Source organism: Suillus discolor, assembly GCF_016758755.1.
Source record: "Suillus discolor strain FC423 chromosome Unknown F5147scaffold_7, whole genome shotgun sequence".
Taxonomy (NCBI): domain Eukaryota; kingdom Fungi; phylum Basidiomycota; class Agaricomycetes; order Boletales; family Suillaceae; genus Suillus; species Suillus discolor.
The window spans coordinates 67583-93763 of NW_024541254.1; the positions used below are offsets into that span (position 1 = coordinate 67583).

The window sequence follows — 26181 nt, forward strand, 5'->3', positions numbered from 1 at the left end:
TGCCTCTGGGCGCGGAACCACCTCCCTTCGCTACAAAAAATCATTCGCTTGTCAGAGTGGTGATTTAGATGATTGGGAGGCATACTACATTGGAATGTAAGCGAAACCTCCAACCCTGTTATCCTGACTCAAGCCGTAGCTCGCTCAGTTTTGTTGACCGGGATATGCTTATGCATTATACACCTCATGGAATAGGGCATCCAATGGTCGTGCAGGAGATATTACGAAATTGTGCCAATGCGGAACTCATGGACAATGCACCGTGCGAGCATAGCATCCAACCCTGCGAGGGCGATGTTGAGCAGGGTGGGAGTGACGACGACAATGAAGGAGAGAGTGATGACGACAATGAAGGAGAAAGTGATGATGGTGACAGTGAGGAGTCCGATGCTCAGGATTCAGATGATCAGGAGATGGAAGATGGGGAAGGCAAGGAAGACAATTTTATGTCCTTCTAATTCACTAGGATCGTCGAAGCTTGTACCTGCCGCCACTTTTCGTTTTCAGGCTAGATCGCCATCATTCTGTGCTCCATCGCTTTCACTCAATGGCTCACGAAGGGCGATTTGTTCTGTCCGGCTCTCAGGCCACTAGTCCAAAGGTTTCACCACACTTATCATAGCTTTCGGGCTGCATCATGGCTGTACATGGGCCATAGCGCACTGAGCGTCACCGTCAGGATATAAGAGTTATCTGATTTGATTCACAAGTAGTACAGATTTGAGACGAATAGCTAGATAAAAGCAAGTCATAAGCCAAAACACCCTCAGATCGGGACAGATGTGAGCCATGTCACCAACCCAACAAACATTGAATAAGAGATATACATTTAGCATATCTTGGTTATGCATCAGCAGGAGATCCGTTATGGAACAGCGAATGACATACCTGGATATGCACAGTTCTCAATGACATCCGTCACAGGCTGCTCTGCCTTCAAAAATAGCACCAGCGAGAGAAAGAGGACAGTACAAGTTATGATACGTGCGTATGTCAGGGTGGTCCCCATCTTTTTGCGTGGTGTTTCCCTGAGTGTGTACTAAGTCATGATGACAAAGCACATTGAAAGACATCTTTATTAACAAGGTAATGAGCCCCGATACATCCACTTCATATCACTCACCAACTAGAAGCTGCACCACGATATGCGGTTAGAATGGGTACCCGGGTGTAGTAGTAGAGGACGACGAACGTTAGCTTGAAGGCAGGAGAGTCCGTGTACTTTTTCGAGTTCTCAACTTATATCACGTGATGAATGATGTAATACTGTACCCGCTACGCATAAGCATCAACAGCTTCAAGTTGAACAGCATTGAATATTGAATATTGAAGAACCTTCTCCACAACTAAGACCGTTCTCGTCACTGCCAGCGAGAATCGTCCAATTCCAGACGGCAAGTACCACTAGTTCACTGCCAGCCTTCCTTCAATTTGCTCATACGCAACTGTGTAATGTAACTCATGGAGACCTGCTTCGCTCCCGGTATAGTCCCCCCTGTCGCCCACCCCGCAGGCCAAACTGGCTAGACTCAATAAACGCTGGCATCTTTCTTCTCTGGCAAGGTGCCAAGTCCACATACGTCTGTAGGCGCTACGCTCTCATTAAGCTAAGGTATAGGGTGCAGCTAACAACCATCCACAGCAAACCACTTGTGACCCCACACTCTGGATATTCCTTTGGAACAACTTTTCAGTGAATTGGGAGAACATCACCTCCAGTCGCATGTGCATCTGACTCTTGTTGGGCGTTGCTTCGGATCTTACCTGATTCATCTGGCAGGTTTCTCCCATCAAGACATAGAGCACATATTGTTCAATGGCCTTTCATTCTACTTCATGTCGCCTGGTGTCATGCAAGTCCTCGAGAACTCGCGTTTCTTGGGCCTCTGCTGTCTCGGTATTTCTCCACTTCTCACTCACGCAACACCACTAACGAAAAATACCAGGCGGCATCGCATCCAGGGTGACGAGTCTCGCATGAATCCAACTACTCTTCACATGGCGCAAGCAGTTCGTCCATCTCATGTCAGATCTTCAAAGCATTCAAAGAGTATTGGTAACTTTTTCAATGCTTTCTTGGCTGTCACAAATCCTGTGGGTACCTTCTTATGTCTTCGAGTAACTTAGCATTGCTTATCTGCTCATTAGGTTTTTGCATATGCAGGTACGGAATTTTGTGATGTTAATCAGCATTCCTAGATACTTTACTAGGGCACTTCATGCGACTTTTGGCATGGTATTCCTGCTGAAACTGACCTATGACAGGTTCTTTATTCTGATATATAAGATGCATAAACCCGAGGGCACTATGATAAAGGTCAGAACGCTCCTGTACTCGATGTTGTGACTGAAGGCCATTTTCAGGCAGCATGGTGTCTACAGGGCTTCGCTACAGTATTCGTTTTCAGCGTAGTCATGTATGTCAACATTGGAAACACAATCCAGTCCCCGATCCTCTTTTCTCTTCCTATGGTATGGGCAAAGGCAGTGTTTGCCATTGCTCTCCCAAATTTCCTGTGGTCAGTGATGCCTTGCTGTTTCGTTTAGTCCTCACTAATTCTTTTTCGGGAAGCTCTTCCGGGCTACTAATACACTCATCCAGCTACAAAGCTGGTGTTTGTTTGCATATTTCATCATTCAGAACACGTCCATTCGCATACCTTACTCGGGTGGACGGTTTGGACTCTGCTGTGTTTTGCAGGCACAGCTATTGCCACAATTCTCGCCATCACAGTCCCAATATTATCCTACCTAATTGGCATCGTGGCAGCCCTCTTTGCCGCATGGTACACGTAGGGTTTGGCCGAATTCTTCTGGTTACATGACACATATCATCTCGAAGGTGGCATGGACGGGCTGGAACAACCACCAATCAGGACCACACTCACAGTGTTGACTATTATTTCCAGCACTTCCATCTGTGTCACTGGGACTTATGTGTCGATAAAGGTCAGTGTTCGTGTCTTCGCATCTGACACTTGTCTCACTGTCAGTGATTGATGATAGCTCATCGTCAAAGTATACGCCAATGGCCAAGTTGGGAAACCTTTCGTTTGCTAGGGGGGATTCTATTGTGGCGTAATGTGTAGTCCGTGTTGAGTCCTTTGAATTTAACTTTTAGAGCTTTTCCTAGGACAATTAAATCATAGATGTGGGCCTGACTGCTTTACTCTCGGCTCTCCTGTTTCTTTGTATCTAAATTTCCTGGTGGGAATTAGCGAATGTACTCGATTTTAAACTTTTCTGTCTGCTAAAAGTTCGCTTGGAGAAGCCCTGACAATGCTGGAGAAGGTTAAGAACCATCGCAAAAGTGGTGCTGGTGGCAGCATGTCACAATTTTGTTACGAAGTCTAATGCTATTCTAGATTTGTTAACTGGTCCCAAAAGACACAAAGGTCCTGAATAGCATCTTAAATCAAAAGATAAATCAGGCAAAACTAGAACAATCAACGAGATTGAGAAAAGTGCGCTGCTGAGCCTTGCCTGCTGCGGTGACAGCATGTTATATTTTTGTTATGAAATGTAATAATATTCTATATCTGTTGACAAGTGCTAAAGGCACCTCCCACAACAAGGTCTTGGATGGTCTCTTAATTCTAACCATACGTGACGAAACACGAGAGCATCCGAGAGGTATGAGGGAAGTACACCACCGTCCTATGTTGATGTTCACTGCCACAGGTCACAACTTCATTACAAAGTCACACGCTATTCTACATTTGTTGACGAGTGATAAAGGCACCTCCCACGGGAATGTCTTAGATGAGATTATAATGCAAAGCAAAGTAAGACAAAATGACAATACTCAAAATGATTGCCACCAGTATACTACCACCCCTCATTGACTGCAATGCAGGAATGTCATCATATTTTTGTGCACTACTCATGTGACTCTAAATTTGCAGGCACTGATGGCTATGTATCTACAACTCAAAATTTTCACAGTATAGATGAGCATATTTAGTAGAGCAGAATTATATTCTTCTACAGTTCGCACTAGGGCTGCACACCGTACCGTATACGGTAGACGGCCATATACATACGGTATAAATACGGTATATGGCTAACCCGTACACCGTACATGACATTGGTGGTGGACGAAGTGGACGGTACAGTACAGTGAATTATACGGACGTATACGGCAGTGTACGGTACATATGGAATGCAAATCAACTATGAACGACCCAAACGAAGCCTCGCCTTCACGAGCATCAATGTCCTGATAGTCTCAGGCTTGAGACTAGCGCGCCGCAGTGAAACCGTGTCATGACCACCAGAGAAAACTCGTTCAACAGCAACAGCAGATCCTACAAAGAAGAGAACTAAGTACAGACACCTGGGACATGGAGTAAGTACTCACCAGGTATTGAAAGGATATCACGCGCAAGTCGAGAGAGGTTCGGAAATTGTGCTCGGTGACCTGCCCACCATTGAATGGGGTCACAAAGGTCAAAGTCCTCTTGCGGAAGCTTCAGATACTCCTCGAATTCGTCCACTGACAGATTCGACTGCTTCTTATACCTCGCTGTAAAGTTCACCTTTGATGGGGACATTCTGCCATCTGACACATTTGCATGGCGGCCTGTGCTGGTAGATGGTGTGCAGTCCCGTGCAACGGATGTAGCGATATAGTCAGCTTTATATAGGGCATGTAGGTCGTTCTTCAGCGAGTCAATTTGCAACTGCATATTTCAGTAAATATTGTAACAAACATACTGACAGTGATGCTTCCATTAGTGTAAAGCACATGCAGAAAGCCATCAGACTCGTCGCTGTCGTTGTCGTTGGTGGTGCAGGGCATGGCGGTTCAGGGCAAGAAGCTACCGGGTAAAGCGGCACCCTGTTCCGACCGTATAAGCCGTAAAGGTACCGTCGACGGCCGTATGGAAGACGGTTTGTACGGTGTACGGCCAAGCCGTACACCGTACCTGTCTGCCTCCCTTTGCAGACCAGCCGGTACGGCAACCGTATCCGTCGACGGTCGCCGTACAAACCGTCTATTACGGCGACGGTGTGCAGCCCTAGTTCGCACGGCTACAATACCAAAGTCTCATCAATTCACTGATGGATGCGAGGGACTCGGTTCCGCTAGAAACTTGAATGCGGTCCAGAACTAGAATCCAGGTTAAGCTTTTCGTGGTGTATCTCCTGCTACTAGAATGGTACTGAATTAGGATACAGAGCAAGGAGGCAACTCAGTAGCATGGCATCCAATACTTGATGCTGATCTGTACAGACTATTCTTCGCCGTGCACTGCTATGGATGCTAAGCCAGGCGCATTAATTATCAACTTCAAGATTCAGAGCCACGATTTCCGTATTAATCTACGGACTCGACGCGTCGACGCTGAAGTCCATCGGAGTTCCCTTCCAAGGGCACACCGACCTCAGTGCTCTTGCACTCTTGTTTGACAACGTTCTCCTCGACAATACTTCCTATGACAAAACCATGAAGCTTTGTGCCTTCTATTTCCGACAGTTCTTTGCCTCCTTTGACGGCGAACTTGTCCTGGAAGCTTTCATATTCTCACCTGACTCACTTCGACTGGCTTGCACTTTTTTTTACGATGAATCCAACGTCTATATACACAAACTGACCCCCGTTCTACTTGCTATACAGTCTACCCTCCACAAAGTACGCATCGGCACGCATGAATTCATATTTTGTGAAACTAACCTTCTCTCGAAGACCGATGCTACTCTCCAGCATTTACTTGAAGTATGCATCCCACTATTATTCTCACGTTACGCCCATTCACATGAATCATAACAGTCGGACACAACCCATTGTCATGCCATCGTACGCAGAACCCCAACGAGATGGCCTGTCATTGTATCCTCTTTCTCCAGGCATCAGATCCATTCACTTACCATAGACCATCAATAACCTACTTTCCTTCGCTATGTCCGCAAACTCTTTCACTTTACTTCTCGAACCAATTCAGTTCCTCCTCTACAGCCTTGCGATCCATGGAATATTCGTCTAATATCTACTTATCTCGTTTTTAGAGTTGATTTGACCGTTTCTAAGTTCCCTGCTACGTCGCCCTTGCCTCCCAGCCGCTCAGCCTCGCTACAGGCCGCAACTCGGTTTGATGATGCCAGTCTTCAGTTTTAGAATACTCGCAATGCATGACTGACGTCGAAACGAGCTCTCTGTCCCATATGGTCGGGCGTTTCCAAGACGTTGTAAGACTATACTATTGCTAACCACTGGCAGAATGGCATAAGAATTTTGTGTGAATGCGAGCCTTTTGAGGAGCTCAGGCCGCCAGAGAATCCTGAAACCTACTCTCAGAGTCCCACTAATCTTTGGTCGAGTTACGCACGATGAACGATTTCCATTGGCTGATTATGCTACTGAGGCACTACATACTCGTAAGTGATTACCTCGGGTGGTCCAGGGATTGTCGATCGCGGAGGGTGATCATGAGGTGTTAATTCGCGAAGTATCGATGATACACGAGATTCAGATTCAGAACCGAAAGTACTGCGGCGCCGGCAGCACTCACCGAGATAGCGCACTTATGAGAATGCATCCGACACTAGTGTTACGAGGTGACCTCGAGATGAGTTCAATTCGGTTCGAAAATGAGGCAGTGTAAGCCTGCTCTGACGCAGCATGTGACGCTACTTATGACGCAACACCTCTTCGATGACGCGTTGTGTTCATATCGCTGATTGGACAGTGTGGAACTGATCAGTGCAAATTATTTTTAGTCGTTATGGGGCAAGAACCGAGGGGCTATTTAAAGCAACAAGAACCGAGAGGAAGATATGAGGATCAGCCAAAGAAGTTCAACACTTAAATATTAAATATTAAATATTAACACCCAACGCCTACGATCACTGTATCACACCTATTAATGATGGCGGACCAAAATATCCTAAAAGTTCTCCGATTTTACCTGGCTATAAGATACACGGTACACGCATACCATACTAAAGCTTGTTCCTCCCTCACGTTTTTTCTCGGGCCCTCAACTAAAGCAAGCACGGCAATGACCATGGCCGATAAGTTCCTCGTCCTTATCTTCGGCGGCTGCGATTGTGTAAATAGAAAGAGCTTGGCAAGCCACTGAACTTTGACATCCAGAGTCCAGACACGACGGGAGTGATGACATCTAGTGTACGGTCAATTTGGAACTGTCAGGGTAAATTTACAATGCGCCCAGGGGCCTTCAAATTCACCACCGTGAATTACCGTAAATTAACACAAATTTCTATCCTCACATTTTGTATAAAAGGGACGCTATGTGACATGGCATTTATCCTTGGTCCCCCTACAACTCATAAGCTCTATTACTGATCTCAGAAATAAGAGGTCATGAATGCTCGCCCAAAGATGTTTTACCTCCCGGATATCATGACCAACTGGCCATGGCTTCGCGCAGTCAACCCTCGTTACGAAGCTGTGAAAATCGAAGCTGATGCTTGGTTTCGTAGTTTCAAAACTCTGGATCCAGAGTTGTTGAAAGCGTTCGACAAGTGTAATCCAGGTTGGAGCTATCCATGATGTTAGTAGTACCTCTGAAGATCGTTGACCCGTATCATTTTTGTAGCTTACGCGGTAGCACTGGCTCATCCCACTGCATCAGGAGGTTAGCATCCAACCCCTGGCGCGCACTACTGAGCCTTGACTTTATGCTTGCCGAGTAGAACATCTTCGAGTCGGTTGCGAAGTCCTGGATGTGCAACTGGTTGTAGACGACGTCACCGATAGAATCACTGCGGCAGATGCCAAAGGACTAGTAGACATCGTTATCGATGCCTTACACAATCCTCATAAGATACGACCAGAAGGTGAATACATTGTTGGAGAAATGATGCGACAGTAAGCACCCTTTGCCAGTGCTTGTTTGAACATGATTCTGAATTTTGTGTACTAGATGTTCGGCTCGTGCGATGCAGACCATAAGCACTACTTGTTATCCCCGCTTCATTGATAGCTTTACGACATGGCTTCGTGCAGTAGCTGTCGAAGCTATTGACCGCGAACAAGAACATTGTCTCGGTATCGATGACCATTTCAAGTACCGACGGGAGTCAGGTGGCATGTTACCTTGGTTCGCACTATGTGGAATGGAGATGAATCTCCCTGATGAAGTGTATCACCATCCCGCCATCGTGGATATGATTGAATGTGCTGCAGATTTGATTGAAGTCGATAATGTAAAGTCATACTAAAGACCTGGTTTCGAGTGTGCTGACGATTTTAATAGGACATGGTCTCGTACAACAAAGAACAATCGGACGGGACCGACTATAATTCGCTGATAACCGTTGTCATGGTAGAGTTTGGCCTCGACATAGGCAGTGCGATGGGTTGGGCAGCTGCCCATCACACCAAACTTAAGACAAGATTTATCAACGGTCTTGCGAAGATCCCTTCATGGGGTCCTTCCACCGACATCCTAGTCAAGGAGTACCTTGATGGACTAGGAATCTGTGTGCGAGCAAATTATTGTTGGAGTTCCGACAATCAAAGGTCCTGAAAATTTCCCAATGATATATTGAATTGTCATTTACGATGATTTATTTTGCAGGTATTTTGGCGCAATGACTGCGGAGATACAGGAAAGTAGGCTCGTCCCATTATGGCCAAAGGTCCACAGCAAAGCCAGCATCCCGGGTGGCGAAGGACCATACTGATTGCCGCTGCGGTCAGTAACGGGTTTTTTGTATTTGTTTCAATCCATTTTCCCTAGATCATCTGTTAGCTGCCATTCGTCTACATGTTCCTATGTTGTCTCATGCTGTTGCCTCTCCGAATCCTTTCGTTTGTTACGTCCTTCGTCTACTGTAAATAGCAGAAATGTATTACAACGGTACTCACGCACCAAGCCCCCCGCTAGAACGTATTTCTCTCCTGTTATAGAATTTATGTGTCTTTTAGCTTGAAGCGAACGTTGCATTATCAGCAAAAAAAACTGAGTGCTTCCTAGACCTGATCCCTGGATCCGATCAGGCTGAAGGTATCGTAACAGCAACCACACACAAGCCCCCGACCAGAGCGAAGTTCTCTCCTATTATCGAATTTATTTTTGAAACGAACGTTGACTGTGGATTATCGCTGCGCTCCTTATTCCACGGATTTCACCTACGCATTTGAAGGAGCTGGTTGATGGGGAATGGAAATTGGCGCTCTACAGGAACTTGCGTCATGACGGTGGGCCTGTGAATGAAAAGGAAAGTTTAATGATGAATATACGAGATGCACAGGTAGCACTGCCGTGCAGGAGCGCGTTACGATATATGCAAGGAAGACTGCTATGCTCGCATGCAAGAAACCCTCGCTCTTTATCTCTGCAAGCTCATCAGGACTGCCAGCGTAGGCGAACTGACCATCAGCTCAGTGCTGTCATCATTCAATTTGATATCAGCGTCAATGCACGGGGACAGCTCAACTTTGAACGCATCCAAAGAATATAGCCATTGGCTACTTAAACCACGACTTCGCTCGCAGAAACACAACCATGACTTCCACATCAACAAAACCGTTCGGTGTAGAAATCAATATGACCCTGACACCGGTAGAGATGGGAAGAGACTGGGTAATATATCCCTAGCCTACTTTCCAGACTACAGGCGAATGATCAGCGGATGAGCCTTCTTCATCTCGGGGTTCACCGTCGGCAGCGCAAGGACAGCTGGTAAGACATTAGGAAACCACGATGCCTTCAACAACCGCGATATATCGGGATTTGTGGATGCATCCAAAAGTGTGAATAAAGCGTCTTCATCTAAGTTGACGGGTCAAATATTGTCTCGAGTTCGAGCGCTTGTTGGGAGAGTGAAAACAACCTAAGAATGTGCAAATCCAGGAGTCTGCGAAGCAGAGCGAGAAGGAATGCATGCAATGGGATAGGACTGTGCATCGTCCTACGAAACGAGTTAATGGGTTCAGGTGAGGATTAACTTCGGAAGACGTACCCTGGGACCGGCAGCCTCTGAGACCTTTTTTGCAAAACGATGCGATTGATCTGATAAAATGACATCCACCACAGGATGGCTCAAAGATCGGAATGCAGTATCTCAATCAATACCCATTTCTTGTTCAGGTCGGAGCAAAGACGCGGAAATTCCGGGAGGTTCCAATCATCATTAGGTTGCTCGAGGCAGAACATAAGGCGGATGACGAGGGAAAGGGAGGACGCATTGGGAATGAGTGCCAGCAAATTCCTCGCAAGAGCAGTTGGATCGTTACTCTAAGCCCTTTGCAGCATCTAAGGCATGCACGAAGGGAACAGAGGAATGGGTGGGTAGAGATAGGAGAGAATAAGTAGTTAGCTTGGGTGGACTATCTGAAACAACTTCACCTTATATTGCCACGATACTGTTTCAAAATCTCCACATACAATTGTTGAACAAGTCGCGAACTGAGATTTCAGTTGAAAATACAAGATATAAATGGCATTCAAAGTGCCTCAGAGCTTGTGTTCACTCGGCACTGCATTTTCCACTATACCGTCTGCGTATGGAATGACGGTTGGCATGAGTGCATTAGTAGGTGCCTCGAGCTTTTGCTTCGCGTCCACCAGTGAGCCTACGAGGTAGGCATTGAAATATACATCAAGAAAGGGCGCTTCTGGTCCTGTGCGGCCGACTATATGGTTATCTCTATATCATGCAACATGATCAAAAATAGTCGCACTTACGCGATGATGTCTGGACACTGACCAAAGGGCTGCAAGTCTGGGAAATATCTTGATAGAATGTACTCTGCTTGGTGACGAGAATTCGATAGCAGAAAGCTTGGACGGGCCTGCAGGACTGAGCGTGCGCCATTGCAGTAGCATCATTTAAACCGAAGTGGGTCAAACTCCGACCCGTTGGCACATCAATGATTTCAGTGTTTGGATTAGAGGCCAAACAAACTACTGAGTCATTGGCCGCCGACACATGCACAACAATTAGACGATTCCCTACCGTGACAGTGGATATGATGTTTCGATCTCGAAGTTGTGCTATGCCTTTGTGACTAGGTACTCCAAAGATAAATATCAAACAGAGTTGGTGAGTGGTGTAAAATTGATTTCGGCCTATCAATATTAAAATCAACGGTTTGCCTCATAGACGGGCTGGTCACCAGTCTAGGTGCAGACAGCGTTATAGGGACAGTTTCATCTCTAACAATAGACGCACGCTGCATCAAGCACTTCAACAGTTCTGACTCCGTACGCCTCGTCTTCGTTTATCCGCACATCTCTTAATGTTTTACACTGTCACACCTTTGCTCATATTTAACCACCTTCTTCACTACTTGGTCTGATTGTTATCTCATTTTTCACGATTGAGAATAATTGCATAGAAAAATGTCACAAATGAAGGTATTAGATTCTGGGTACTGAATAGAACAAAGGCTGTAGTGCATATACGGAACGGTGGCACTACCAAATGATACTGATGTAGACTTGCTCGTTGTTTTAATCTATCAGATACTATATCACCACCTTGTGCCTGTTGCCACCCTTGTGCATGATCGATATTTCCCGTCCACTCATGTGAGCTCCGAGTCTTCGATGCTCCTGCCTTGTCTCTATGATGACGACATTAATGATGATTTGAATTAGTTCATACTTGAAATTCAAGATTTCTTCGTAGTGTGGCTCAAGAAGACAAAATTTGAGTATTCGATATCACAAGACCGTACTACATCATCACACCGCCGGATCGCGAGCTGTTTCACCACCATCGAGCAGCGTTTAATCTCCATCCAGAGCCAGCCGCGAAAGCCGTTTCCCGGACGTTCTCAATCATTTAGTAACTCACCGTTGCTAAGAGCTGTTAAGACGGGCAACGTTGAAGCCTCAACGAGCTTGGGAATGGGAGCTACCATCGGACCCCGAGTCCAGGCTGACACGCGCAAGCATCGCCGAAGATCACAGGCAACCTTATACTCGGAGGTCCGAAATACTCATCGGTGCAACGCCAGGGACTGCAATGCAAGTGACACAGCCTGCCTGTGAGTGAAATAAGGGCTGTTGGAAATACTGACTTGTGTAGATCGTGGTGATGGATCGCGCGGACGCCGGAATAAGGGATTAGACGCTCTGATGGGCCTATATCATATAACTGTACTCTTGCGCTCCTTCGAAAGTGGTTGTTCTGTGCCGGTTTATGATATACTTGGGAAGACCTCAAGAAGAATGCGGAGATGAAAGATTAAAACAACATCAGTTTCCTGCTCCGAATGTCCTTGTTTTGTTGTCCATCATATAGCATCGGTCCGAGTTACTGCCTTGAACTGCGCAGTACATAATTTTGCTCGCTCATATAAATTATTCGGTGAAAACCCTACAGGAGTGAATGTATACGATGCACGTACATCCATCGTAGATGCTATCTACCAAAATGGATTTCGTGTGGATTTAATTCAAGGCAAGGCCAAGACCAAGTCCTTCAATTTTTCGAAGTTGGGTGTGCCGTGTCCAGTGACTACAGGTATGATCAGCAGGTAGACACGTCATAACCCTGTTTGCCTTCATGAACTCACCAGGATCCCATCCAACAGTGGCCTGCATACAGGTATCACATCAGCAATGCGACCTGAAGGCGTGCAGACATGACCTACATTGAAGCCCGGAGTTCCACATCCTGGGTTATTCCCTTTGGTGATATCATTTAATGCAGTGTAGCCAGTGGAATATAACATTGGATTCAAAAAGCCAAGAGGAGTCTTTCCAGCATTGATGCGTGCGTCGTTCAGCATGGATACAAATGCGGCAAAGGCGGGCGAAGCACAGGATGTACCACCGATTGGACTCTCCTGACCTTGATAAATAATAGAGAAGTATTCTGCTTGTGCTGCCACGTCTGGATATGCCTAGAAAAACGGTTTCCATAAGATTTACGCAAGTTGAGGAGTCAACATACACGTCCGGTCCTAGAGATGATGAGTCAATTGTGCGTTGTGCGTTCGCCAGCTTGTAGTGACTTACGAATTATAGAGACCTTTGAACGTGCCGGGAGCGAGCATCGCTAAGTATTCAGAGACAGCAGCCTCCTGGTACGCAGGACGAGCAAACTTATACATTGTAATGTATGGGTCAGAAGGTTTTCATGTGGGGCAGAGATTACTTACATAGTTGCTGAATCCACCACCAGAAAAAGACACGGCAGTCTCTGGGATGTTGACAGTACCACCAACAGCAGTCACGCTGTAATCCAAATTGGTTGCTGTACTCCTTGATTAGAAATACCACTCACTATGGGCAGGAAGCGGGAAAAGCAGGCAAGAATTCCGTAACATTGCGCCCATCATTGGATTTACATAACTGAATGGCAGGGTCACCATTACCAGCGCCAACGCCACCATCACCAGAGGCAAACAACAAAGAAACACCACGAGCACCGAGAGACGCCATACCAGCGCAAACACGGTTCGCATAGGTGTACGGGACAGTTTGTTCATTATCACCGTAACTGGTAGAAATTGTCTGAGGAATATCATTCTGTGAAAGTAAGTGTTCAAGCCACTGAAGATCGTAGCCATTAATACATTAAACCCCAATCGTGATGGTCTGAACGCACGTATGTGTACGGCTCATTTTGATTATTTGGGTACGGCAGGTCGGGGATGTAAGGAGGCTGGCCACCAGTTGTGTAGAACGTTCCAGGAGTGGGCCATACGAGTCCGAAACCAAACTGAGTGTCAAGGTTGGCTTCCCCACCTGCCTCCGCATAGCTCTGGTTGTTCTTTCCGCCTGTGAAGCAAATGAACAATATGACTATCGACGAGGCCCGGACTGCAACACACCATGAATAGAAACCAAAGTATAATTCGAACCGTAAGCGGAAGGATTTTGGGCCTGGTAGAATTGCTGAAGGTCCTTATTATTGGCATACTGGTCAAGATAACCAGTGATACCCAGCTTGTTGCAGTTTGTGGCGGTTGTTTTATATTTTTCTGCATTATACAATTGTCTCAAGCAAGAAAGGGTGATCGTAGAGTTGCAGCTCGCATCGACGGGATTGCCTGCAGGCCCCGTGATCGTTTTGCCCGGCGGGGATGGCGCCGCAGGCTGTGCCTGGTTAGTCCAGTGCAGTGTGCTCTTGAATGCCTTGAAACGAGCGAACATGGTCGTAGGCTGAATAAGATCAACATGATGGTGCAAGATGTCAGGAAGACTGTAGCTCGTAGTCCTGACAATACTCTCTCCAGTCTCGGCGTGTTTATAAACATGGTAGGTCTAGAAATAAACTGTCAATGCATTGTAATCTCCGAAGGTGGCATTGCCTCGCTCACAGTATCCAGCATCTCTTCTGCGAGACCGATCGGGACACGAATAGTGACCCAATCGCGTGCGGATGAATGGATAACTTCTTCTTCTGCCAGACCGTGCAAGGTAAGCCATTCGCTGACGACGGCCAGACTCTCAGGGTGGGGGGCCATGAGTATCTCAGTCTCCTGCTTCGACAAGTACGCCCCATAACGTGCGTGGCTAGGATCGCTTATCTCCCAGAGGTGCTGCTCGAGTTCCGGGAACCTGGGCTGAGAGAGAGCGATCTTGAGCTCAAGCATGTGGTGCTTTGGTGCGGGAGCATGCTTGTACCACCCGCGGGGTGGGCCGTGGATACTCTCTTTCACCTTTTGCTGGCAGCCCTTGAAGGGTACGATGCTAGCGAGAGCAGCCGCGAAGGGAAACACAAGCAGAGTGACGAACTTCATCGTCAGGCTTCAGCGCACAACACAAACTGGGTTGGTACTCACGATAATTTCTCGAGTACTTACATATAGTGAGATCGACATTAACCAAGACAATGGAATACGTATCCAATGGTTTGATTGACGTGGCCGGCCGTGTGCCGACGTTCTTCTGTCACTAAGCTGGCAAATGACAAGGCTTCGTTATACGTGTCGATAGACCTGAAACATTATGTTTGGCCCATTAATTTGCTTCCACCGTGACAAGCCCGATTGCTCAGGCTAATCTCGGAGAAATACACCATTGCAACTTGCCTGTCATATGCATGAAGTAGAGCATACGGTTGGGGTAGAGCAAACCATGTGGTTAAAGTTGCCATGATCCTCCGCCAACACACAAGAGATTCCTAGTATATAAATATTCACTGCGTCACAACGAAGAACTCAAGGTGTTGTTGAGGAGTGCTCTTCGCGCATGAAACAGCCATAAACCTGTATCACTTGATGTGATTGACATTGTATGAGTACTGCGTGTGCTGATCGTGGGCCCGACGTTGTCCACACGAGAGGTTTGCGAGAGGTAAGATCATCTATATCATATATGGCCTTATTCATATACACGTAGATCACATGACTTTTCGTGATGTTCATGTAACTACCTTATGTAATTAAGAGTGTTTGTTCGCATCAGACAAGTTGTTCGCATGCTACAATGCATGCACTTTCTACTTATTGCACGAGAAAAGTAAGGTAAGGGACCAGGTGTTTTACTGATGGGCCTACAGTGACAGTGGCATCGAAAGCTCAGCGTCGCCAAAATCATCATGGGTCGCAAAAGGCCTCATGTTATACGCACTCGAATACTGCCCCAAACAATTTACTACATTGTTGGTGTGCCTTCATAGAAGCCTTGGTATCCTTTTCGATGCCTGAAGTCACATACCGATATCGAGTATGAGTAACTACTAGAACGGAGACAGCAGAAGCTCGAGCTCGCTTCATGGGACCATTGTGTGTCCCATGAGCAGATCCCCGGAGTCATTTGCCTCAGCGAGGAGTGCAACTGTGATGGTTTCCAAGAGGTTCGTTGTGGATTCTTCTCTCTTGCCGCTCCAGCGGCGGTGACATTGTCGATGCAAGTTATCGTGCACGGTGCACCATGATGTACTGGGTGTTCCTTCACAGCACAGTGTCGGTAAGTCATGATGTTTCACTCTCCGCGACAGAACAGCACACAAACCTTACTTGACAGTTTATCGCAGTTCATTTCATCCTGCATGCTCAAAAAAATGAACTGACAACATAAACCGTTGCTGAGTAGCGTATTGGAGTATGACGGATAGAAATAATTGAAATGAGTTTTGATTGACGAGCGCTTGATTTTATTCGTGACGAACAGCAGTGCGGACTGTGATTATATTAGAATATGCCGAGACGCCACAACGCAGCTCGCTGCTTGAAGCTTGAAAGCTTAAACGTTCAACGTTCAACGTCGACAGTCATGGATGATTAGTAGACAAAAACACTCATCCCCCGCTTGCATTGTCATAAGTTAATAACTTCAATATAACTGAAATGAAGAGCGCATCACTACGGCCGCATCATAATCATCAGTTCTCTGATGGCTATTGAATCGTGGGAAGTATAGCACGAACTTCTGTTTTTTTTTCTTCTGTTCTATTCCGCTTGTATTCCGCGCGCGGTATTTGAGCTCTACGTACGAATAATATTATAATAGTCGCCCAGTAACTATGGAGGAATATTTGACAGCTTGAGAATGTCTTATATAATTACAGGTACCGGTGGCGCCATTCGCAAGCCTGGTCATTAAGAAGTTCAATTCACAGGGCAGAACTCATCCCGCAAGCCTCTCGGCCGTTCTGACTGCAACTTGTCAGCTTGAAATGGGTACTATATCACAGCTATCTTATCACGGTCAATGGTCTGATGGGCCAGTTGTCCAATCAAATCAGTACCACGGGGAGACTGCATGTGGATCAAACAGATTTTCTCAGCAATGCATGCGGACTGAGGTCTGAGGATCCGAGTTGAGAGCATGATCATTTGGGGAATCGGCTAACGTCACACGGGATCGCCAAAATTATCGCATATAACAATCTGTCAGGTTCTCGTGAGTGCAAGCATTTCCCGTACTGACGATGAGACTCATCTCTCTGCTCGGGCTCCCCTTTGTGGCTGCTCTTGCTAGCGCAGCCGCAGTACCCTTCAAGGGCTGCCAGCACAAGGTGAAAGAGAGCATTCATGGTCCACCCCGCGGATGGTCCAAGCATACTTCTGCGCCCAAGCACCATATGCTTGAGCTTAAGATCGCTTTACCTCAGCCCAAGTTCCCGGAGCTCGAGCAGCACCTCTGGGAGGTGAGCGACCCTAGTCACTCACGTTATGGGGCGCACCTGTCGAAGGAGGAGACTGATGCTCTCATGGCTCCCCATCCTGAATCTTTGGACATTGTCAACGAATGGCTTGCTTCATACGGCCTAGCAGAAGAAAGTCTCCTTCGTTCATCTGCCAACGATTGGGTCACTATTCGTGTCCCAGTCAGCCTTGCCGAACAAATGCTGGATACCGTAAGCAAAATAATATCGTCTCCAGAGATTACAGTCCATTGACTCCTGGATGTCTAGACTTATTCTGTTTATAAGCACGCTGAGACCGGAGAGAGCATTGTCCGCACCACGAGCTACAGTCTCCCAGAGATCTTGCATGATCATGTTGATCTTATACAGCCAACGACCATGTTCGCTCGCTTCAAGGCGTTCAAGAGCACGCTGCACTGGACTAACCAGGCTCAAGCTCCAGTCTTGAGCACATCTAGTGGAACGATCACAGGACCTGCAGGCAATCAGGTTGATGCAAGTTGCAACAGCTCGATCACGATTTCATGCTTAAAGCAGTTGTATAATTCAGTAGCTTACAACACGTCTGCTACAAACGGCAACAAGATGGGTCTCACTGCTTACCTGGACCAGTATGCCAACAACATGGACCTCCAACAATTCTTCCAGCTTGAAAACCCATCTGCTTACGGTTCAAACTACACTTTCGTTTCCGTTAACGGTACTATGCTGCACTCAAAGCTCGGTAGCTATGTTACTGATTTGTTCCACAGGTGGATTGAACAATCAGTCCTATGCGGCAGCAGGCGTTGAAGCTAACCTTGACACTCAATTTGGCTTTGGACTCACATGGCCCACTCCTGGAACGTTTTACTCGACTGCTGGCGAGCCCCCTTTTGACCCTGATTACTTCACGCCGACTGATACGAATGAGCCATACTCATACGTAAGCTTGGGCCACTATAATCCAACTTCTAATGTGCTGATGTCTATGACCCCAGTGGCTCGACTACGTTCTTTCGCAGCCTTCACTTCCTCAAACAATCTCTACCAGTTATGGTGATGATGAGCAAACTGTCCCATTCACCTATGCAGACCGTGTCTGCGCTGGCATGGCAGCTCTCGGTGCTCGTGGAGTTTCTATCTTGTTCTCCTCTGGTGATTCTGGTGTTGGTGATGGCGATCCCAATCCTGCCACACAGATGTGCCACTCCAATGACGGGCTCAACGTCACGAAATTCTTGCCCGCTTTTCCCGCTTCCTGTCCATAGTGAGTGATCTTGGTGATCGAGGAGAGGAGTATAACAACTAAAGATCGAATAAAGTGTGACAGCCGTGGGCGCCACTGTCAATATCCCAGAGACTGCTGTATCCTTTTCCGGTGGTGGCTTCAGTAACTATGTGAGGAATTTGACGGCTATGCTTGACACCTACTGGAATGCTAACACGCTCCCACAGTTTGTTCGTCCAGCCTACCAAGAAGTTGCTGTCTTAGAGTACCTAACAAAACTCGCTCCTGGTACCTACGAGGGTCTCTACGCTCCGTAAGTGCATTGAGCTACTCCTATTGGTGTACATTAATCGAGTCGTTTATCTGCAGCGAAGGGCGCGTAAGTGACCTCTTCAGCGTGTGAGGATATGAAGGCTAACATCCATACAGGCATATCCCGATGTGTCAGCCCAGGGGGTTAACTTCAGTGTTGTCTACCAGGGCCAGACGATACCCGTTGACGGCACATCCTGTTCTTCACCCACATTTGCCTCGTTCGTATCCATGCTGAATGACGCACGCCTTACTGCCTTCAAATCCCCTCTCGGCTTCCTCAACCCTTTCTTGTACTCCGCTGGGTACTCCGCGCTAAATGATATCACCATGGGCCACAACCCAGGATGTGGAACTGAGGGCTTTAATGTATGTCATATCTGCATACTCTCAAGTCGTGACACTGATCTGATGCCCGTGCGCAGGCCACGACTGGCTGGGATCCTGGTGAGTGCATGTATTTGGCAAGTGATTTCCTATGTCGCTGACAATACCTGCAGTTTCAGGCTTTGGGACACCCAATTTCGAGAAATTGTTGGCACTGGTCTTGAGCCTGCCCTAAATATAGTAGATGAATAAATCATCTATGTATGATGTATTTACTATCTATGCTGTGTACATCATGAATAAGTTAAGGTTACAACGGTACCATTACTAGAGAGGCCCTCCGCTGAAGCCAATGACTAAAGGTAATTACAGGAAAGTGCACGTAGTGTTTCCTCTACAATCGTGGGCCGCAGCTTGTAAGCAATTAAACGTTGCTTCACACAGTGTGGACGTCAGTGAGAAATCGTGCATCTACCATCATGTCAATGATTGCAAAGTCCATTAGAATTCAACCTCGTGCTCGATTGACATGAACAAATTCAGGCATATGCAGAGCACCTAGAAATGGTGTTTCATACAAGTAGAACAAAATATTCTTACATGTTGCAGTACACGAGTGGTTCAATCCATCATACGCGGCATCTGTCCTCTGCTCGAGTCTCACAGATGTTAGTTTCCCGTCACATCGTGTTGCATCATTCTCTCCAACATTCACCACATCACAGGAAGGTAACCCAAGCAAAAGCCGACGATACCGCTCGCGATGTCAACATTACGGCCGCTATCCAGGCTGTCAGAAAAAAGGGGGCTCAAAACCGATTGGCAGCAGCTGGCCGGTTTAACGTCCCATACCATACCCTTCGTCGGCGTGCGCAGAACCTCGCACGACCTCATTTGAAGCAAATTTGTCACGGCTACTTACCGAAGAGCAGGACAAAACTGTGTGGCACCGGGCCACCATGACAGGGACACCCACCGCAACCTTCGTGCAAACCCTCATTTGCACCAGTAAGTCGCGGTAATACGAATTTCCGAGTCGGGGACACCTAGTGCAGACTATGCAGGGCATCAATTCTATTCAGCGGCCTATCAGCGACACAAGTATGATCAGTATGATTGCAGTAATTGTCATCGTCAGTATTATTGAACTGAGATACTCAATATACTGCTATATTCAGCGTTTTCGAGCCTTTCGCGATGCGCGCACTTTGAGTTCGACGGTTGCAGAGAGTGAAGGTCGACTATGCTGCTACTATGTTGAGGCGTGACAGGACATGACCGAATTGATCCGGTGGGTAGACCCTGGGTTTTATCGGGTTTGCTCCGACACCACACTACATCATCCTAAAAATCAGTAAAATCGGATCCATGTAGAGGAGATGCGAATCTATGATGGGTCAAGAAAGAATATGTGATATCATCGAAGAGCTACAAAAGATTCGTTGAAAATGTTGCATATTATCGTAATAGGCCTTCCCGACACAGTGGGGATTGGGTTTAGTAGATGCCGGGTATGATGCGGTACCTAACCGCATTGGCCCACCTCTGCCATTCGTCTCCAAACATTGACTTCACGACCTCCTCCTCTTGATTGATCCTGCGCACGAGGCTTGTGACAGTAATCGTTCTCTCCAACAACCATGCTAGGAGAACCAGTTTCACTCCAGGGAGATCTAAGACCCCTGATTGTCTAACCCACGAAGCCGCAGATCCGTGCAAGATCGTTACACCGATATACTGCAGAATAGCAGCTGCGTAGGAGGGATGGCGTACGATCGAATATGGTCCACTCGTGACAAGCTGGTGACCCTTGCGGGCGGTAAGCTCGAATGTGAAGAAATGACCAAGGGTCCGAAAACACGACCAGCGGAGGTATCCCGCTGAGGCAACAAGTGCGGTGCCGAGAATGAAAGGACGAGTGATTGGCACGTCCTGGATCCTTGGAAGAAATGGACCGATTGTGCTTTGCACCACGCTGGGAAGTGTTTTGAGGTCCATCGTACGAGATACGATGAGAGCTATTTCTGCCAAAGAAATACCCCAGTAAACTATCTGGGCGTAGTTCCATCAAAGAGGATTGTGGACAATCGTAAACAGGTACCTTTGATATCGGGAGCCCGTATCTAACGTGCTGGATGATAACCCACTCATTAAAGGTATCATGAACAACTTCGCTCTTCGATGGAGCGTGCGGGGGAGTGAGCGCTACGTGCACAGCGACAGCAGACGAAAGAATGAGTGGGATTTTGAGGAGGGACATTTTCATAAAGAACCCTTGACCATTTGGTTGCTTTTATAGAATCCAATCGCCGAGTACGGCAGGGCGGGTAATTCAAAAAGTTACGTGTATGCGTTGTCACTGACCGGTCTTATGGATGCTCAATTCAATTGTTGTCGCAAACACACGCTAAGCGTCACCAAACCTAAAGGGACTTACGGCGCGCAGCGCCAACACTTTCAGTCTTAAAACACATCCTAAACCTCAGCCAAACCTCAGCAATGCTCAATCCTTGTGGTTCATGGCATGTTCATGTTCTTAACCCTTAGCAGACTTAATCCTTAACATTCCTAAACCTTTTCTGACCCTCTCCATAGAGTATGTCCAGTGCTATGTAGTATGTTTATGAATATAATGCACCTCTCACTCGAAAAATGGAATTGATTGATTATATATTTCCTACATAAAAAGGTTTAGATGCGGGTTGCGGGTTAGACCTACGGCGGGCCAGGAACCACGAGGATTAGGAGCACTGCTGAGGTCTAGGATGTGGTGTAAGACTGAAAGTGTTGGCGCTGCGCGCCGTAAGTCCCTTTTAATAGGACAGGTTTGGTGACGGTTAGCGTGTGTTTGGCTTGCAAACGACAACGACATTTTGGAATTGAGCATCCCCCGAGGCAGCACGGAGGTTCCAATCAGATTGGAGCGGTTATACTATATTTACACCAGGTGACAATTGAGTGACAACTTTGGTTCTTCCACGCGAGTCTGATTGGTCGATATGTTTTAAGTTTTGTCGCGCGGGCCGATGGGTAGTGAAACGATAAGAATGGTGAACAACGAAATGACGTAGAGGGATGTATCCGCGTTGGCCTGGCGCAGCTGGCAATGTGCCTGGCAGACGGAAGCTGGTGCCAGCCTGATGATGGTCGCTACCTCGCCCGGAGGCTCTACCCCCACCGACTAAGCCATGCAAAAATGGTAGCAAACACCCACCTGCACCACCCCCATTGGAGGGATATACGATCCTTACACGAGTCTGACTCGGATATGGGGCTCTTGGCTGGCTAATTATGGCCAGCGAGAATCTTGGTATCAAATCGAAGATTCTTGCATGGCGCAGTGTTTGACGCAACGTCCTTGCTCATAGTTAACCCTAAACTGTTCACATGAGTGCAATATGAAAACGTAGATTGATGCAAACAGCCTTACTCGCTTCCGGAAGATAGTGCTAGCAAATGTAGCTATTGACGTCTGATCCTCTTGGGATGTATATGGACGTCTAAACTCATACATTAGCCGGCGTCCTTCCTAAGGGATCAATTACACAATTGACAGGAAGCAGAGAGGGATACGGTGATCACAGTTGAAGACACCGAGTTAGTGTCCCGTATCGAAAACCACGGTGAATTATATGCTGAGAAAATCAGATGGAAAATCTCGCGCAGATCCTGGCCAAAATGCATTGCAAGTCATTGTCGTCATCCTAAAGTGCAGGTAAAAAGCGTCGGGATCTCCAATATCCTGGTCTACCCCCCTCCGATAGTTCTGAAGGGATTCGCTAAAAGGCTCCGTTGATGCGGGTAGCCCTCAAAGGAATGAGACAAACGTTGCCAATCTTGGACGTTTGCTGACGAGGAACAAATTAATTCCGGTACACGAATCATCCGAGGGGGGTACGTAGCATGGATATGCATGTGAAAGTGATAAAACAAGGTCTCTGTTGCTCACAACATGTAAGAAGTTCGTCGGGACGTGTACGCCTTCAAGCCCAGAATTGAACGTGAGACTCGGATGCACGAGATGTCGGACAGGTGGCAGTGAAACACAGAAAGCCAATAACGTCTCCAGGTATCCCTACAACACAGTGAGAACACGGATTGAACTCCGAGTTGCGCCTGCGCTGTCTGCCAGCTGTGAAATCTCCCATTACTAAGGACCTCGAAGTTGTCGAGCTTCATGAATTTGGTAAGTGGGAACGCACCAAAGCTCGACGGGTTCGAAGTCACCGCCGTGTATTTTGATATCCACCAATTCTCATATGCCTTCGCCACTGCGGCGGGCAAGGACATGCATGCCTTGTTTATGGTGAGCGAGCTGCACGACATCAATGCCACGCGTAAATAGAGATTCCCTTGATCTTGCTCGCGGCGACGTCGACAGCCTTCTCGAATCTCGACATCGTGGCTCTCTAAAATTGTCACGCAAGAGATCCAGGAGATCAGTCGCCGTCACTTGGGAAGGCGTTCGGAAGGAACCGGTTATTCGTCTTGCCCGTTCCAGAACTCCTACCCGGATCAGCGGGCGTGTAAGAGAGCCCCCGGCCACAACAGACCAAACAAAACCAAGCGCAGTGGCCCCGGGTATATTGTCGGAGAAACTTCGCTTGGTTTTGTTTTGTTTGTGGCGATGCCATCTTGGCTTGTATGTCTGCTCCGAGAGGCCTGCGTGCGCATCGATATATATGTTCAACCTCTAGTACTTGCAGCTCCTTCTTTCTCGCCACTAGTGACTCCCGGTTATTCACTCATCAATCATGCTTACGCATTCTTGGATGTCAAACGTTAAGTATTGAGCCCTCAGCACTTTTACTTATAACTGTAGTCAATTCTAGAAGTTGCGACAAGTTTAGCTTTAGGCTGCCGCCTGGGAGCAGAGCTGTGACATGATGCATGATGCATGACGCGGACAACCCGCCAATCCTTCCTACATATGAAATTTCCATGTGTCCATCATGATCCAAGCCTCCGTCTTGTCGGGCGAAGGTTCATCGCTCTTTGTTGCTTCCTCGTGGTGGCAATATTATCTTCTTTACCCACTCTCCTGCGGAAGTGTTACTTCTATTTGATGGCTGAGTAAAACCATTGCAAATATATCCCTTCCAGATAGTGGCCCTAGGCTAGGCTTCCAGATCCTCGTACGAATGGTCTGATTTTAGTAAGTACTGATTTCTAATTGGTGCACAAGTTTGACCGTCATCACTGACGAGTATCCCTTTTTGTCCTCTCCAACATTTTTGCTGTGTTACCGCCCGTATCGATTCGAAACAATGACCAAAGGAACATCTCCTTACAAGTGAGGATTCTGTAACGACGCATAAGACACGATACGGTGATAAGTGCAGCGACAAAAGTGACACTACCAGTTGTATACGTCCGAAAGACCATCCGACTCGACATGTTCTTAAAAAGCAGATGTGGACATTGGTTCCAACTTTAACTTTAACTTTGACTCCTCGGTCAGGATTCAGGAGGATAATTCACACATAATACGCTGGGCGGATTCCGAGCCCACACAAGCAATAGTTGCATTTCAGATACACAATCCGAATAGCGAGCTCCGCAGACTATTAAAATGTCAAAACGTTTTCAAAAATTCCAGTCAGTACTGCTGACTTAATTCAGGGCTCCATCCTTCGCACGCGGATACTATCCAGTTATTCAGCATCAGGTCCCTCGCTTACTGATTTTTTTGATCATCAGATGAGATCACTCGGCCAACCGTTGTATGTTTTTGGATGCTTTCAAGAGGGTTGTTGTTTGTCGGCCCACCTCTTTTTAAATACTCACGTATGATTGACCCATGGCTGCCAGTTGCTGTACTACATAATATGGTGAATCGTTGGTCGCATCTAAATATCTGTGACTTGTCGCGCAGTTTCAGTCAAGTAACATAGCCTTGGGCGATGTTGCTTGAGAGTACAACTTCAAACCATTTGTATTTTGATTCTAAGTCACTTGGTACTAATCATACACGAAGTACTAAGGTACAAGACTTTCGGGCCTATTGAAATTAAACAGACGCTTGATGTGGTCACACTCAACACACGGCTTCAGTACACGCCAGGTATAACCCGATACTTCACATTTCTTGCCCACGCTTCCCATTCTTCTCCGAAGGCAGAATGCATCATCCTATCTTCTCTCTTCATTCTTGAAAATAATGCGAAATTCACCGCTGTACAAAAAATGGAAGTTCCAGCGACGACCGGTAACACTCCAGGGATCCTTGCTGATACACCAGAAGCCCTTAACCATGAGTTGTGAGAGCCATGCAGAATGATGATTCCAAGGCACAACATCATCATTCCTGTGTAAGAAGGGTGCCGAACGATTGCGTAAGGACCGGTGGTGATAAGTCGATGGTCTTGGCGTACGCTGAGCAGAAACGTGAAATAGCGACCGAGGGTTCGGTAGCAGAGCCAGCGGATGAATCCACCGCTAGTCACGAGGCCAGAGCCCACAAGAAAAGAAGGAGTAATAGGGACATCTGTGAGAGTGCTCAGAGCTTCGGATGCCGTTCGCAAAACTGATGGTATTTTTGAGGAATCGACGTGACGAGCTATGATGGCAGTTATTTCAGCCACTGCCCCCGCCCAGTACAACCCCTGAGCGAACCTTGTTCAGTGAAAATCTCCTAAAAATACGCAAAATTCGGACGAACAGCTATCATTTGCGAAGGATATCTCATTTTACGAAAATAAGATGGGAGACGAATCAGGGTCCGACCATTATGATATAATTCATTGTCGGATGCAGAATGAGGAGGAGTGACTGCTACCTGGACTGCGATAGCTGATGAGAGAACTAGAGGTATTTTGAGGAGTGACATGTTTTAGTTGAATGGATAATTTCTGGCATGAGTTACTGCAGGTCTTTGATATAAAGCTTTAGTACTTTGGTAGTGACACCAACACCGTATGTATGATTTGATCGGGATTGCACGGATGTACGATATTAATAGAGTGCTACGTAGCATTCTAGAGCCGTGACGTAGAAGCACTTTGCCACGAGGTGCCACATCGAAGATCTGATCCCGGCCCCAAGTTTTTGGGGCTGCCAGGTACATACATCATGCTGGATCTTTGGGGATCTTTATTCATGGTTGGATTTGCCGTTATGCCGTAGAAAATTTTCACAGTCCGCCACATTTATTGTTGTATATCCTAGTACATGCAAAACACGCGAGGCCCGCGTTGAATATCAACACTGCCGTTGGACAGATATGAGACTAACACCGACTGGACAATGGATAGCATGAAGTGGTGCTGCAGTTGAGCTCTCTTTTGCCCACACAGCGAGCATGGCCT

At 47.0% G+C, this 26181-nt stretch overlaps 7 protein-coding genes across 7 annotated transcripts; 3 read left to right on the top strand and 4 right to left on the bottom strand.

Annotated features, from left to right (window-relative positions):
* Window positions 1–1836: 1836 nt before the first annotated feature.
* F5147DRAFT_758307 (uncharacterized protein) lies at window positions 1837–3060 on the top strand (the record flags this gene model as incomplete). Its single annotated transcript, XM_041440398.1, has 9 exons — window positions 1837–2094; window positions 2149–2164; window positions 2212–2236; window positions 2266–2317; window positions 2365–2519; window positions 2573–2613; window positions 2702–2786; window positions 2910–2949; window positions 3007–3060. 9 exons carry the CDS (start codon window positions 1837–1839, stop codon window positions 3058–3060), a joined length of 726 nt encoding a protein of 241 aa, XP_041297113.1.
* A 4267-nt stretch (window positions 3061–7327) lies between these two features.
* On the top strand, window positions 7328–8652 carry F5147DRAFT_769157 (terpenoid synthase; the record flags this gene model as incomplete). Its single annotated transcript, XM_041441026.1, has 6 exons — window positions 7328–7499; window positions 7563–7601; window positions 7660–7834; window positions 7890–8172; window positions 8223–8488; window positions 8547–8652. 6 exons carry the CDS (start codon window positions 7328–7330, stop codon window positions 8650–8652), a joined length of 1041 nt encoding a protein of 346 aa, XP_041297114.1.
* A 1704-nt stretch (window positions 8653–10356) lies between these two features.
* F5147DRAFT_379775 (uncharacterized protein) lies at window positions 10357–10823 on the bottom strand. The gene is made up of 2 exons (XM_041429472.1): window positions 10659–10823; window positions 10357–10606 (listed from the first exon to the last, which is right to left on the bottom strand). Exons 1-2 carry the CDS (start codon window positions 10786–10788, stop codon window positions 10428–10430), a joined length of 309 nt encoding a protein of 102 aa, XP_041297115.1. The 5' UTR covers window positions 10789–10823; the 3' UTR covers window positions 10357–10427.
* A 1363-nt stretch (window positions 10824–12186) lies between these two features.
* On the bottom strand, window positions 12187–14692 carry F5147DRAFT_674414 (peptidase S8/S53 domain-containing protein). The gene is made up of 10 exons (XM_041435838.1): window positions 14249–14692; window positions 13760–14192; window positions 13534–13706; window positions 13210–13478; window positions 13085–13160; window positions 12942–13027; window positions 12877–12886; window positions 12575–12826; window positions 12497–12518; window positions 12187–12438 (listed from the first exon to the last, which is right to left on the bottom strand). The coding sequence occupies exons 1-10, from the start codon at window positions 14669–14671 to the stop codon at window positions 12377–12379; spliced, it is 1806 nt and encodes a 601-aa protein (XP_041297116.1). The 5' UTR covers window positions 14672–14692; the 3' UTR covers window positions 12187–12376.
* A 2080-nt stretch (window positions 14693–16772) lies between these two features.
* On the top strand, window positions 16773–19213 carry F5147DRAFT_674418 (peptidase S8/S53 domain-containing protein). The gene is made up of 10 exons (XM_041435839.1): window positions 16773–17235; window positions 17293–17725; window positions 17778–17950; window positions 18006–18274; window positions 18330–18405; window positions 18463–18548; window positions 18605–18614; window positions 18665–18916; window positions 18973–18994; window positions 19048–19213. Exons 1-10 carry the CDS (start codon window positions 16807–16809, stop codon window positions 19107–19109), a joined length of 1812 nt encoding a protein of 603 aa, XP_041297117.1. The 5' UTR covers window positions 16773–16806; the 3' UTR covers window positions 19110–19213.
* A 948-nt stretch (window positions 19214–20161) lies between these two features.
* F5147DRAFT_674424 (uncharacterized protein) lies at window positions 20162–21264 on the bottom strand. Its single transcript, XM_041435840.1, has 2 exons — window positions 20976–21264; window positions 20162–20926 (listed from the first exon to the last, which is right to left on the bottom strand). The coding sequence occupies exons 1-2, from the start codon at window positions 21138–21140 to the stop codon at window positions 20372–20374; spliced, it is 720 nt and encodes a 239-aa protein (XP_041297118.1). The 5' UTR covers window positions 21141–21264; the 3' UTR covers window positions 20162–20371.
* Window positions 21265–24542: 3278 nt separating this feature from the next.
* Window positions 24543–25788, bottom strand: F5147DRAFT_674430 (uncharacterized protein). The gene is made up of 2 exons (XM_041435841.1): window positions 25536–25788; window positions 24543–25479 (listed from the first exon to the last, which is right to left on the bottom strand). Exons 1-2 carry the CDS (start codon window positions 25701–25703, stop codon window positions 24925–24927), a joined length of 723 nt encoding a protein of 240 aa, XP_041297119.1. The 5' UTR covers window positions 25704–25788; the 3' UTR covers window positions 24543–24924.
* Window positions 25789–26181: the final 393 nt, after the last annotated feature.

Coding starts and splice junctions, on each gene's coding strand:
- F5147DRAFT_379775 (XM_041429472.1), bottom strand. CDS start 10,788: ATGGCGCACGCTCAGTCCTGCAGGCCCGTCCAAGCTTTCTGCTATCGA. Junction 10,607..10,658: donor CAGTGTCCAGACATCATCGC/GTAAGTGCGACT, acceptor ATAACCATATAG/TCGGCCGCACAGGACCAGAA.
- F5147DRAFT_674430 (XM_041435841.1), bottom strand. CDS start 25,703: ATGTCACTCCTCAAAATACCTCTAGTTCTCTCATCAGCTATCGCAGTC. Junction 25,480..25,535: donor ATCCTTCGCAAATGATAGCT/GTTCGTCCGAAT, acceptor AGGTTCGCTCAG/GGGTTGTACTGGGCGGGGGC.
- F5147DRAFT_674414 (XM_041435838.1), bottom strand. CDS start 14,671: ATGAAGTTCGTCACTCTGCTTGTGTTTCCCTTCGCGGCTGCTCTCGCT. Junction 13,028..13,084: donor GTGGTGGATTCAGCAACTAT/GTAAGTAATCTC, acceptor ACAATGTATAAG/TTTGCTCGTCCTGCGTACCA. Junction 12,439..12,496: donor CACTGTTGGATGGGATCCTG/GTGAGTTCATGA, acceptor TCATACCTGTAG/TCACTGGACACGGCACACCC.
- F5147DRAFT_674418 (XM_041435839.1), top strand. CDS start 16,807: ATGAGACTCATCTCTCTGCTCGGGCTCCCCTTTGTGGCTGCTCTTGCT. Junction 18,275..18,329: donor TTTCCCGCTTCCTGTCCATA/GTGAGTGATCTT, acceptor GATCGAATAAAG/TGTGACAGCCGTGGGCGCCA. Junction 18,995..19,047: donor CACGACTGGCTGGGATCCTG/GTGAGTGCATGT, acceptor CAATACCTGCAG/TTTCAGGCTTTGGGACACCC.
- F5147DRAFT_674424 (XM_041435840.1), bottom strand. CDS start 21,140: ATGAAAATGTCCCTCCTCAAAATCCCACTCATTCTTTCGTCTGCTGTC. Junction 20,927..20,975: donor ACGGGCTCCCGATATCAAAG/GTACCTGTTTAC, acceptor AACTACGCCCAG/ATAGTTTACTGGGGTATTTC.